At 42.5% G+C, this 13,750-nt stretch overlaps 1 protein-coding gene across 1 annotated transcript in view; it reads right to left on the bottom strand.

The window, feature by feature from the left end:
• CEBPZ (CCAAT enhancer binding protein zeta) overlaps positions 1 to 13,750 on the bottom strand; it is a 173,040-nt gene that overhangs the window by 89,921 nt on the left and 69,369 nt on the right. Inside the window, 2 exon segments of the mRNA XM_040347790.1 lie at positions 8,508 to 8,573; positions 12,545 to 12,647. Of these exon segments, the coding sequence (XP_040203724.1) occupies positions 8,508 to 8,573; positions 12,545 to 12,647 (169 nt within the window).

Consider the following 13,750-nt stretch of genomic DNA (forward strand, 5'->3'; position numbering starts at 1 on the left):
TACGGTCCATTTTCATTCTTTTTTTTTTTAAATCACTTTTATTTCTATTACAAGGAATGTAAACATCCATTGTAATAAAAATAACAGATCTTTATGGAGAGATCTGAGGTCAAAAAGACCAAATCTCTCCTTTACCCTTAAAAGCAAAAAATAAAACATTTTGATCTTTTGCTTAATGGGGTTGCAAAGGTTCGTTTTTTATTTTCTAAATAGGTTCCTTTAAGCTAGTGCATTGTTGGTTCACTAACCTTTTCCTTCGATTTCCCTTCTAAATGTTTTTTTTTTCTGTGTCTGAATTTCTCACTTCCTGTTTCTCCTCAGTAAACTTGCCACCATCATCCGAGCGGTGGTTAGTCAGCCAGAAGAGCTTACTGAGGAGGAACAGGAAGTGAGAAATTTAGACAAAGAAAAAAAAACATTTAGAAGGGAAATCGAAGGGAAAAGGTAAGTGAACCAACAATGCACTAGCGCAGGGGTGTCAAACTGGCGGCCCTCCAGCTGTTCCGAAACTACAAGTCCCAACTTGCCTCTGCCTGTGAGAGTCATGCTTTTAACTGTTAGCCTTGCAATGCCTCATGGGACTTGTAGTTTTGCAACAGCTGGAGGGCCGCCAGTTTGACACCCCTGCACTAGCTTAAAGGAACCTATTTAGAAAATAAAAAAACAAACCTTTACAACCCCTTTAAAAAAGTAGTTTACTTCCGTTCTAGACAGGAAGTGACATCATGACGTCGCTCCGGTTCTTCAAGGCCATAGAGGCAAACACAAACTGTCTGGGCTCTGTTCGCCCCTGTGACCAGCCGGCCGCACCGTCTGACCATTTCTCGGGCGGGGTGAGCCTGAGAAACACCGGTGAGTGGTGGGGGAGCCACCGCTACTGAAAGCAATCCAGCGGCTACTGGGCCGCTCAGACCATTTTCATTAAAGAAGCCAGCAGCCGACTGGGGGGGGGGGGGGGGGATAATGACCAATAGCTTCAGCCATAACCCCGGTAAACCACTTACAAACCGCAACGCAAGTATATGTATTGCAGTTGGCAAGTGGTTAATAAAACATAACAGGGAGCACTATGGAAGGCTATGTTTGTTTTGTACGATTGGCACAGTGTTTTATCCATTGTTGAGTTCTTGGAGCCCTGATTAGCAGGAAGGATGCAGAAGCCATTTTCATGCTTGATTGACCTCCTGTGATAGAGGTCTGTTACTGGGGGTGAGAACAAAACTAGAAGATAGAACAGTACCCCTTCAAGAAGAGTGGGCAAAAATCGGACTTTGAGGCTCGTGGAAGTATAAAAAATATATATTTTATTACATAAATTTACAAAATGTACACTAACAATGGTATAATGGAATGCAACTGATAACAATCACAATACAACCATTCAGAACAAGAGAATAGTGAAAGAATCCTATTGAAGTCGCGACTTCAATAGGATTCTTTCACTAGTCTCTTGTTCTGAATGGTTGTATTGTGATTGTTATCAGTTGCATTCCATTATACCATTGTTGGTGTACATTTTGTAAATTTATGTAATAAAATATATATTTTTTATACTTCCACGAGCCTCAAAGTCAGATTTTGCCCACTCTTCTTGAAGGGGTACTGTTCTATATTCTTATCATTACGGATGCGGCCAATGTGAGTGCTTTCCTTGTGTATCTTGTCCTCCCTCCCTCTCCCTCTTTCCTTTTTCTTTTCCTTTCTGATCATCCCTAGTTTTGTGTTTTTCCCTCCCTTCCCATCCCCCTCCTTTTGTTTTCAACAAAACTAGAAGCTCAGGGTGTGGAGAGAAGGGCACCTGTGGCTGACATAGCTGATTTTGTGTTTGCACAAGTGGAGTGTACTGGGGCTGTACAAAAAAGTTCTACTTTTGTTATTAGCACATTGGGCACACATATGGACACACATTTGAATGAAAATATGTATTTTAAAATATATAATATTTTATAATTTGTGTGCATTAACATATAAGTGTAAATTAATGTTCACTATAGTAAGGATTAGTGTTGTACAGATACCAGTATCGGACCCGATACTAAGCATTTGCATAAGTACTTGTGCAAATTCTTCGATACCTAAAACCTTTTTTCGTTCTGTGCGATTTGAGCCTATAAAAAATTAATGTGCTCAAATCATACTGCAAAGAATCGTATGCGATTTTAACAGAATGCGGTGCGACTCCTGTCTATAGTGCATGCGGTTTCCCAGCCCTACTCTCTTAAAAGGAAAGGGAGCAAAACACAAATTTTTGGTCACATGTATATTTGGATTATGGGAAGCACAATTTGGTATCAGCTGCTCTCATCCTTTAGTACCAGGTAGGGATAGCAGAGCATAGGCCACATTATTAATAAAACAATATGCTGACTTCCTCGATATCAGACTAGGTACCCAAGTACAATATGGTTGAACTCCAAGACTACCTAAATTAACAAAATAGATGACTTACTGATAAAGCTCTACTGCCCCTAGTGAACCAGGTTTCCTTTCCAGGGAAAAGCAGGACCAATGTAACACAGCCCCATCGACCCTGATGCATGGTTCTCCACATTCTCCCCTCCCCTCATGATCCCCTGGTGCACTACATTACATTGAGTGCTTCCATTAACAGGTGTCACTTTATTTTCCCTCCCAAACAAAAAAAACAAAAACGAATCCCAACACTAAATGGATGTCACAGAAACGCACAGACTTCTAGCCCATCTGATATCAGACACGACTGTCAACCATGAGAATCACTTGTGTAATTACAACAAAAGTGACTATGCACTCTACTTTATGGAACATTCTGTACAACTGTATCTCCTGGCTTTGGTTTATTTCAATTTGAATGTACCACCATTTCTCAGCCATGTCTAAAGACATTTCTTTATCCGCATATAACTGTACTTGAGATAATGTCTTAAATTAACAAAATTAAAAATAATACCATTAAAAAGGTCCACTTTAAAAAGGGTTTGCAAAACTAGCTTTACCTATATCAGATTTTTTTTCAACCAGGGTGCCAAGGGTCCTTCAAGTGGATGTAAAGCCACTTTTGCAAGTTACACCTACAGGTAAGCCTAGATTAAGGCTTACCTGCAGGTGTTAGCAATATCTCCTAAACCCGCACGGTTTAGGAGATATTCGCCGAATGACATGACCGCTGTCTACGGTGCATGTGCCATAGACAACGGCGCGCAGGCGCACTGACAATAGTCATGCTAAACTCGGCAATGCCATGTTTGATGGCTCACGCGCGGAGATACGTCATTGCCGCTCCGGCCAATCACAGCGACGGAGCGGCGATACCCGGAAGTAACCTCTGGGAGCAAAGGATGCGGCCAGAGGACGGATTAGTGGGCTTCGGTCTAAGGTAAATAATGCTTAATGATCTAGTATGCTAGTCGTACTAGCTCATTATGGCTTTGTCTTGCAGGGGGTTTTTTTTTGCGTTTATTTCCTCTTTAAGGGATGCCTTGGCAACATGCCTAAAAATTGGCCCAAATAATGTCAACAAGTGGGTCAAGACTGCTTTTTTGTTACACAAAGCCAAAGATTTTTAATATGCAGCATAGGAACCTTGGGCACTGTGCGGGCCAGCCACCAGCATTTTAAATAGCCCATGATCTCATCAGTTGATGAGGATGTACCAACACCCCCAAAGCACTGGGGTTATGTTAACTGAATGAAGGTGTGAAATGGAGGGTGGAGAGAGACACTGGAACACTAATCAGTACCAGTGTAAAAAGGTGTATTTGCTTTGTAAGAATAAATCACCTCTAATGCTAGATAATGTCTAGATGCTGCTGCACTATATAAAACTATTTGTTTCTTTACACTTTAGAATGGGGTGCCTTGAGATTGAAATGTACATCATTTAAATAAAATGCCTTGCCTTAAATAAAGGTTCATAGATCTTCATTTAACTATTTTAGCAGGGTATTAAAACGAAGTAGAATTTTCTTTATCAGTAATGTTAGAATGTAAAAATGTCACTAAAGGAAAACATATCTATCTAAATTGAAAAATTGGCTAAGCGTGTGCCTGTAACATTATAGTAAAGGTGTACACAATACAACACACATATAAAGATTGTGAGATAAACCTTTTTGAGAATAGTATGTGTATCTACTTATATTTAAGGTTTACTGGTTATTTAATGTGTTACTTTCTGGCGAAATGGCTAAAGTTCTCATATGACAGTCAAGAAACCAAGCAAAATCCAATCTGCATGGAGCTTCAATTACAAACGTGCAAGCTAGGGTCACTCCAGTTCTTTGGTATACTTTGGTAAAAAAAAGAAACAAAAAAAAACACAAGTTTTTTTTAAAACTGACACCTACTGCAATACATGAAACTGCACTCTTGAAGTCATGACACTAAGGCCCCTTTCACACTTGTATGGCTTGTCCCAAGACAAGTCATACCCCATGATTTCCATTCATATCTGTGCGACTTTAAGTCGCCCCGACTTTAACCACTTCCATACAGGGCACGTATACACCTTCCCGCCCAAGCCAATTTTCAGCTTTCAGCACTGTCGCACTTTGAATGGCAATTGCGCGGTCATGCTACACTGTACCCAAACAAAATTGGCGTCCTTTTTTTCCCACAAATAGAGCTTTCTTTTGGTGGTATTTGATCACCTCTGCGATTTTTTTTTTTTGCGCAACAACTAAAAAAAGACCGAAAATTTTTAAAAAAATTACGTTTATTTTTTTCTGTAATTTTTTTGTAAATAAGTAAGTTTTCTCTTTCAATTACGGGCACTGATATGGTGGCACTGATGGGCACAGATGAGATGGCACTGATGGACATCGACGAGGTAGTACTGACGGGCACAGATGAGGTGGCACTGATTGGCGGCGCTGGCATGCGGCACTGATGGGCACACATAGGCGGCACTCATGGGCACACATAGGCGGCACTGATGGGCACTCATGGGCGGCACTGATGGGCACTCATGGGCGGCACTGTGGGGCGGCACAGATGGGCACTGTGGGGCGGCACAGATGGGCACTGTGGGGCGGCACTGATGGGCACTGTGGGGCGGCACTGATGGGCACTGTGGGGCGGCACTGATGGGCACTGTGGGGCGGCACTGATGGGCACTGTGGGGCGGCACCGATTTACTTGTTGCCAGTCAGTGCCCATTTGTGGGCACTGATTGGCATCTTTTTTTTTTTCCTTTTTTTTTTCAGACTTTTTTTTTTTTTTTTTTACTTTTTGTTTTGTTTTGCCCTTCCCTGGTGGGCATCCCTGGTGGTCCATGTGGCGATCCGAGGGGGGGCTGCGCTGATAAACAATCAGCGCGAACCCCCCCTGTCAGGAGAGCCGCCGATCGGCTCTCCTCTACTCGCGTCTGTCAGACGCGAGTGAGGAAGAGCCATCGACGGCTCTTCCTGTTTACATCGTGATCAGCCGTGGTTGGACACGGCTGATCACGTGGTAAAGAGTCTCCGTGAGAGACTCTTTACCGAGATCGGTGTTGCGGGGTGTCAGACTGACACCCCGCAACAACGATCGCCGCGATGCGCGCCTCCGGGGGCGCGCAGCGGCTGAGAATCCTGAGGACGTCATATGACGTCCGGTCAGGATTCTACAACCACTTTGCCGACGTCAATATGTCATTGGCAGGCGGCAAGTGGTTAAAGTAGTCCCTGTACTACTTTGGTCCGACTTTGATGCAAGTTTACACTGGCATTCCCTGAAATCGAGTCAAAATTGTGGCAAAGTGGTGGTAGTGTGAAAGGGGCCCAAGGGCTGGAACAAGGGGGGGCAGAGAGGCAGTTGCCTTGGGTGCAGTATTTTCAGGCGGGTTGCTTGACAAGTTCCCTCAGGATCCACTGCTACTAGCTTGAAGGGACATTAAGGAGAGTACCAGGAGTATTTACCATCAGCAGATCCAGCAGTCACATTTACATACACGTTGATTTGGCACATCTGCCCTTAGTTCGCCTAGTTTCTTGATTTATAAATAGGATTTAAAATATTGTAGCAACGTCAGTTCCATCAGTAAAGTTGGCCACACACATCTAGTTTCGATCTGTCAGATCAGCAAAATTTGGCAGCTCTTGCGTTGTACAAGGGTCTATCTGAAAAATCTATTTGGATAACATTCACTCTGCCCCTACTAATTCAAAGTAATCCTTATCTACGAGATCCAATCCAATATATTCTGTGTGAATGTCACACGAATAGGAACATACAATCAGAAAAGGGGGTGGGTTTGACAGTCTGGCATCTTCACCCTGAGCACTAGATGACCTTGATTCCAAATCTTTGACTATAGCTTTAGTGGAAAAATAGAAACTATGCCATTTTTTTATTTTTTACTTTGAATAGAGCAAAGGAGGGTTATAATGCCTGTTAGGCCTCGTACACACGGCCGAGGAACTCGACGTGCCAAACACATCGAGTTCCTCGGCCAGTTCAGCCCTGAAGCTGCCGAGGAGCTCGGCGGGCCGAGAGCTCCCATAGAACAACGAGAAAATAGAGAACATGTTCTCTATTTTCTCGACGAGTTCCTCGGCGGCTCCATCGGGTCGAAAGTGTACACACGACAGAGTTTCTCGGCAGAATCAGGCTCTGACCGAGTTTCTCGCCGAATTCTGCCGAGAAACTCTGTCGTGTGTACGAGGCCTCAGATTTTTTTTTTTGCCATCTGTGTCCCATTGGGGAGATTTCCCTTCACTTCCTGACCCATAGCCAAACAGGAAGCGAGAATAAATCTCTTAATTTTCAGAGAATTCCTTGGGTTCCCCCAGGTCACCATAACTAGTGTCCCAATTGGAAGGTTTCCCCTCTATTACTTTTCTGGGGACAACCCAAAATTTGGGATTTCCTTTACTTTCAATGATGATGGTAAACAGGACAAATAGAGAGTGTGAATCTCCATAACAGGGGCACAGACTGCAATAAAAACTGACAGGGGTTCTAACCTCTCTCCACAAAAACAAATACAAGTTTTGCCCTTAGTTATAGTTGAAGTGTAGAAAAGGGTACAGTACTTTAACCACTTATGTCCATAGGATATCATATGACGTTCTAGCATCAACATTTTCAGGCGATTCTCTTTAATGTAGAAGCGATTTGAATGGCTATACAACCACTCAATCACCTCTACACGCGTTTCGGTAAGATGATTTGGGTGCCAAAGTATGGATCTGGGGATTAAAAGACCTCAGGTCTCTGCATAAAGAGAACCTGTCACGGCTCATGCTATCAGAAGGGATATTGTTCATCCATAGTGGTAGCAATAAAGTTGATCCAAAAAAATTAAAGATAGTTTTAAAAAATACATTGCAATAAAATAAAAAAACTTAAAGCGCCCCCAGACACCAACCTGTACTCACACACAAGCATATGTAAATGGTGATTGCACCACGCATCTCATGTCAGAGCAATAATTCTAGCGAGAGGCCTAATGCGCAACTCTAAACTGGTAACCTGTAAAAAGGCTTTTTAACCGTTTGCCAACTAACCGTTGCAGCTATACTGCTGCAGGTTGGCTCGACTGTGCAAATTGCAGTAGGTGTACATCGGGATCGCACATGGCTTTCCAGCGGGTGAACCAATCAGCAGGTCCGGCAGACTCGACCACCGGCCGCACAAGATGATTCCGTGAGACAGAACAGGGATCTGACAAAGTAAACAAGGCAGATCTCTGTTCTATCAGGGAATAACACAGAGATCCTGTCTTTCTGCCATGTCCCAGGCAGTCCATCCCCCATACAGTTAGTAAACACACTGATGGAACACAGTAAACCCCTTGATCGCCCCTGATGTTAACCCCTTTCCTGCCAGTGCCATAAGTACAATGTCAGTGCATATTTTTATATAAAAAAGTCAGTTCAGTGTCCGATCTGTCCACCGCAGCGTTGCACTGATCGCCGACATTACTAGTAAAAAAAAAAAAAGGACATACATTTTGTAGACGTAATAACTTTTGCGCAAACAAATCAATATACACTTATTGGGTTTGTTTGTTTTTTTACCAAAAATATGTAGCAGAATACAAATTGGCCTAAATTGATGAAGAAATTGTATTTTAAATTTTTTTTATTGGGTATGTTTAATAGCCGAAAATAAAATATATATTTTTTCCCCCCAAAATTTTGTTTGTTTATAGGGCAAAAAATAAAAACCGCAGGAGGTGATCAAATACCACCGAAAGAAAGCTCTATTTGTGGAAAAAAAAAAAAGGACACATCTTCCTTCCTGTAGGGTTTTTTATTTTTATTTTTTAGGTACTGTCGCTTAGCGCCATTCTGCAGGCATACTCCATTTCAAAGCATGACATGTTGGGTAGATATTTACTCGAGCGCGACATCTTTTATATTTTAGCATAAAAAATTGTATTACATTGTGGTCACTAAAACTCATTAGGGTTTTCCCCAAAAAATTGAGTTTGAAAAACTGCTGAGCAAACAGAGAAGCAGCTTCTGCAATTATTTTTTTTAACAGAGAATGCATTAGGGGGAACAAATATTTTCCTTTAGAACCACTAAAACATAATTTCTTACCCGGTTCTCTCTCTTCGTTCATATACAACTTCTTCTTCTGATGTTTTAAATAACTTCTGTTGCTTTCTGCACAGAAAAAAACAACATGATTTTACTATAAATCTGATGCTTATTTTAGCAAAACTCCAAAACAAGCAAGTGGAAGGTAGTCTGCAGTGCAGTTATCAAATGTACCTAGAAAAAACAAAGAAAAACCACGTCAGATTTGCTGAACTGCAGTGTATATACAGCCACGGCCAAAGGTTTTGAGAATAATACAAATACCGTATTTTCCGGCGTATAAGACGACTTTTTACACCGGAATTTCACAGCCAAAATCCGGGGGTCATCTTATACGCCGGGTATAGCAGCTGCTCAAATCGATATCAGCTGCCGGGTGCTCTGTACGGCTGCATGTATTCTGTATATGCGCCGCTTAGCCAATCCCGATGCAGTGTGTGATGACAGAGCATGCCAAGCCTGCTCAGATTGGAGTAACGACCTCTGCCAATCCGCGCAGGCTACATTTATGTAGCCTGCTCGGATTGGCAGAGGTTGTTATCCAATCCGAGCAGGCTTAGCATGCTCTGTCATCAACACAGTGCATCGGGATTGGCTGAGCGCGCATATACAGAATACATGCAGCCGTACAGAGCACCCGGCAGCTGAGCCGATAACGATCGAGCATAGGGATTGGCTGAGCGCGGCACGCATATACAAACTACATACAGCTGTACAGAGCACCCGGCGGGCTGCGGCTTCTTCATTACTTCCACACAAGGGGGTCGTCTAATACGGTGCGTAGACTACAAAACCACCGTTTTTAGCAGCATGTTAGGGGGTCGTCTTATACGCCGGCAAATACAGTATTAATTTTCACAAAGTCTGCTGCCTCAGTTTATACAATGGCAATTTGATCAGATGATTTGTAATTAATTGTAAAGTTCCTCCACGCCATAGAAATTAAGTTAATCCCAAAAAAACATTTCCACTGTATTTCAGTCCTGCCACAAAATGACCAGCTGACATGTCATTGATTCTCTCGTTAACACAGCTGTCAGTGTCGATGAGGTCAAGACTAAAAATCACTCTAACGCTGACCAAGTTAGAATAACAGACTGGAAGCTTTAAAAGGAGGAGGGTGCTTGCAATCATGTTAACCGTGGTTATCTGTGAGGAAAAACGTGCAGTCATTGCTTTGCACAAAAAAAAGTATTCACAGGCAAGGATATTGCTGCTGCCAAGATTGCACCTAAATCAACCATTTATTGGATCAAGAACTTCAAAGAGGAGGTTCATTTGTTGTGAAGAATGCTTCAGGGCACCCAAGCAAGTGCCAGGATTGTCTCCTACAGTTAATTCAGCTGTGGTATCGAGGCACCACCAGTGCAGATCTTGCTCAGGAATAGCAGCAGGCAGGTGTGAGTACAACTGCATGCACAGTGAGGCAAAATTTTTGAGGATGTGGCCTGGTGTCAAGAAGGGCAGCAAAGAAGCCACTTCTCTCCAGGAAAAACATCAGGATTAGACTGATATTCTGTGAAAGGTACAGGGATTGAACTGCCAAGGACTGGGGGGTAAAGTAATTTTCTCTGATGAATCCCCTTTCCAATTGTTTGGAGCATTCTGAAAAAACCTTGTCCGGAAAAGAAAAGGCGCTACCATCAGTCCTGTGTTCTGCAAACAGTAAAGCATCCTGGGACCATTCATGTGTGAGGTTGTTTCTCGGCCAATGGAGTGGGCTCACTTACAAATTTAAGAACCTAAGAATCTAAGAACACAGCCATAAATAAAGAATGATACAAAAACATCCCCCGAGAGCAACTTCTCTCAACCATCTAACAGTTTGGTGACAAACAATACCTTTTCCAGCATGACGAAGCACCCTGCTATAAGGCAAAAGTGATAAAGTGACTTGGGGAACAAAACATCAACATTTTTGGGTCCATGGCAATCCTTAGGAGTCAGGTAACAAAAATCCCCCACACATTCCTATAAACTCCAAGCATTGATTGTGCATGGGCCAACATCAGTCAGGATGTGGTCCAGCAGTTGATTGGCAGCATGCCAGGGTGAATTGTAGAGGTCTTGAAAAAGAAGGGTCAACACTGCAAATATTGACTCTTTGCATAAACTTAATGTAATTGTCAAAAATAAAAAAAAATAAAAATAAAAAAGCCTGACACACATGAAAGGCTTGTAATTATACTTCAGTATACCATACTAACATCTGACAAATAGATCTAAAAACACTGAAGCAGCAGACTGAAAATCTTTGTGTCACTCTCAAAACTTCTCAGCTTTAACTTATAAGATATTAACGTTACCAAATAATACCAAAGGAAATTAAAAAAATAAATCGAATACAAAAGTTACAAGAACTGCAGAAAAATGTTTTGCAGTCTATTTTAAAACCTGCTGTAAAAAATGTTTATGTACCCTACTACTTAGGGCGATTTTACACTGATGCAGTGAAATTTTCCTGCACTGTAGGTGTAGCACAGTGTCCCTCGGTTTTCATGCAGGTTAGCTTTGCCATAGAAGTCTATGGCAAAGTGCAATGCGAGCAGGAGTGTTGGTGCACTTCCAGAGAGCACATAAAAACCACAGGACATAATGGAAGTCGATAGCAAAGCACAGGTAACTTGCATGAAAACTGTGGGTACTCTGCGCTGCACTCGCTGTGTGGGAAGACTGCACCGTATCAGTGTGAAAGTGCCCTTAAAAAGGTAAATCATTAGCAACAGTGGGCAAATACTCTCAGCAAAAGTAAAAAAAAAAAAAAAAAAAAAAAAAAAAAAAAGATTTTACAGCAGACCTATATGCAAATGTTTATATCAGAGTGGTTATAAAGTCAGATTTATAAAAAGAACTGGCATCCCCTCTGTTGTAGCAAAATATAAATGACTGCGTGTCAGTTTTCTTTTTGAATTATAATCGTAAATAAAAAAAAAAGTAAACATGACGTTTTCCTCCCCCGATCTAAGGAGATCAGTGGTATGAGATTCCCATCTGACGTCAACCAGCCAGCCAAGGGAGATCACGTGACTGCACAGCAGCACTGTGCAAGAAGGTATTTAGGAATATAATAAAAAATAAAATAAAAAACACACATACACACACACAGTACTTTCAATCTTCCTACAACAGAGGGTATGCCAGTTAAATCCGACTTACAGCTACAGGTGAATAGCAGAAGGAGAGGCAGGATTGGAGATTGGCTTTCACACACAGGACTAGGAACTGTAAGGCAGGTAGGGAGGGGGAAGACTCTGAACACTGTGATATGATCGAGGCAGGCAAACTGACCACTTTCAAGGATCAGAAGCCATGATTACTGTGGTCAGTACACAGGGGAACAGGCAGGATCAACCAGGTATTTTACAACACAATTGGACAAATTAAACTGCACAAGCACTGTGGTATTGATCATGCTTTAAATAAAAGGAACAGAAGCTTTTTTTGTTGTTTCTTTTTAGAGTTACAACCACTTTAAAGCCATGTTAAAGAGATTCTATCAAAATGCCTAAATAGGGCAAAATGGCAGTGTCCCTGGAAAGGACACCCTAATGAGAAAGGTGGAATAGGATATAGTGTGTAAAGCGGATACACTAGCGGTTTCAAACAGTTTCACATTTTGGGAGCAGTGTACCTAAAAAGGATTGGTACCCTCACTCTGCAGCTTATTTAGGCAGGCCAAATATGAGATTTTCTTTCATGCGATTCAGGAAAAAAAATTGCCCCATTTCCCCATCAACACAGTAAGTGTTGATGGAGGAATCCCTGCCATAGAGGTATGGTGTTCTCCCGATAGGGTGAGGGTGCGGGGAGAACACAGTGATCATTGCTAGTGGCTATAGCTGCTGGCAATACTTGCATGTAAAAATCTACCATGCTGGTTTTAACAAAGTGGATTGATGAACCTTGCTGAACCAGACGAGATATTAAACCATCTATAGCTGGCTTGAAGTTGGGTGGTGAATATTTTAGATTGTATATTCAGTAAAAAGAAACAGAAAATTCCCGCTTGTCCTGCAGTAGAGAAAAATAAAACTTGCCCTGAAGCTTCTGTTGTTTTGGGTTGCGATACACAAAGCGGTCCAGGAATCTCATTAAAGTGAAATCTTGTAGAGGGTCACCTGTATATTGAATTGCATTACCCTGTGGAAAAGAAAAAAAAAAAAGAAAAAAAAAAGTGCATCAAGAGACATTCAATAAACTCCTGGGAAGATTCTTAAAGCGGGAGTTCACCCATTTATAAAAAAAAATTTTTTCTCCCCTTAGATTCCTGCTCGTTCGGTCTAGGGGAATCGGCTATTTGTATTAAAATATGAGCAGTACTTACCCGTTTTCGAGATGCATCTTCTTCCGTCGCTTCCGGGTATGGGTCTTCGGGAGCGGGCGTTCCTTCTTGATTGACAGTCTTCCGAGAGGCTTCCGACGGTCGCATCCATCGCGTCACTCGTAGCCGAAAGAAGCCGAACGTCGGTGCGGCTCTATACTGCGCACCGACGTTCGGCTTCTTTCGGAAAATCGTGACGCGATGGATGCGACCGTCGGAAGCCTCTCGGAAGACTGTCAATCAAGAAGGAACGCCCATTCCCGCAGCCCATACCCGGAAGCGACGGAGAGGATGCATCTCGTAAACGGGTAAGTACTGCACATATTTTAAAACAAATAGCCGATTCCCCTAGAGAAAACGAGCAGGAATCTAAGGGGAAAAAGTGCCCTCTAAGGGTGAACCCCCGCTTTAAAGGAAAAAAGTTCAATAAACCAGCTTTCCATTTATTCTCACACACTTACCTCACTATCTTTATGGATGTTTTAAAATCTTGCTCGATTACTTCAGCCTTACTTCTTGGACAGACTTTAGGTCATGACACAAGAAGTTGACCAGCTGATCTCATTAGCACACACCCTGCATCACCTACCCTCAGCAGGTCAACTCATTCCCATCTCATGACCTAAAGTTTGTCCAAAAAGTAAGGCAGAAGCAATCGAGCAGTGTTTCAATATAGCCATAAAGACAGCGAGGTAAGCGTGCATAGAATAAATGGAAAATGGTTTTATTTTTGCAAAAGCAGTACATTAACCACTTAAGAACCGCCTAACGCCGATATACGTCGGCAGAATGGCACGGCTGGGCACGGGCACAGGCACGTTGTCCTTTAAGTGTCCAGCAGTGGTTTGCGCGCTCGCGACCTGGTCCGAAGCTCCGTGCCTGCGGGACCCGATTGCCACCGGCCACCTTCCCCGTTTTTCTC

This window comes from Rana temporaria, chromosome 4 (assembly GCF_905171775.1).
Source record: "Rana temporaria chromosome 4, aRanTem1.1, whole genome shotgun sequence".
Taxonomy (NCBI): Eukaryota; Metazoa; Chordata; class Amphibia; order Anura; family Ranidae; genus Rana; species Rana temporaria.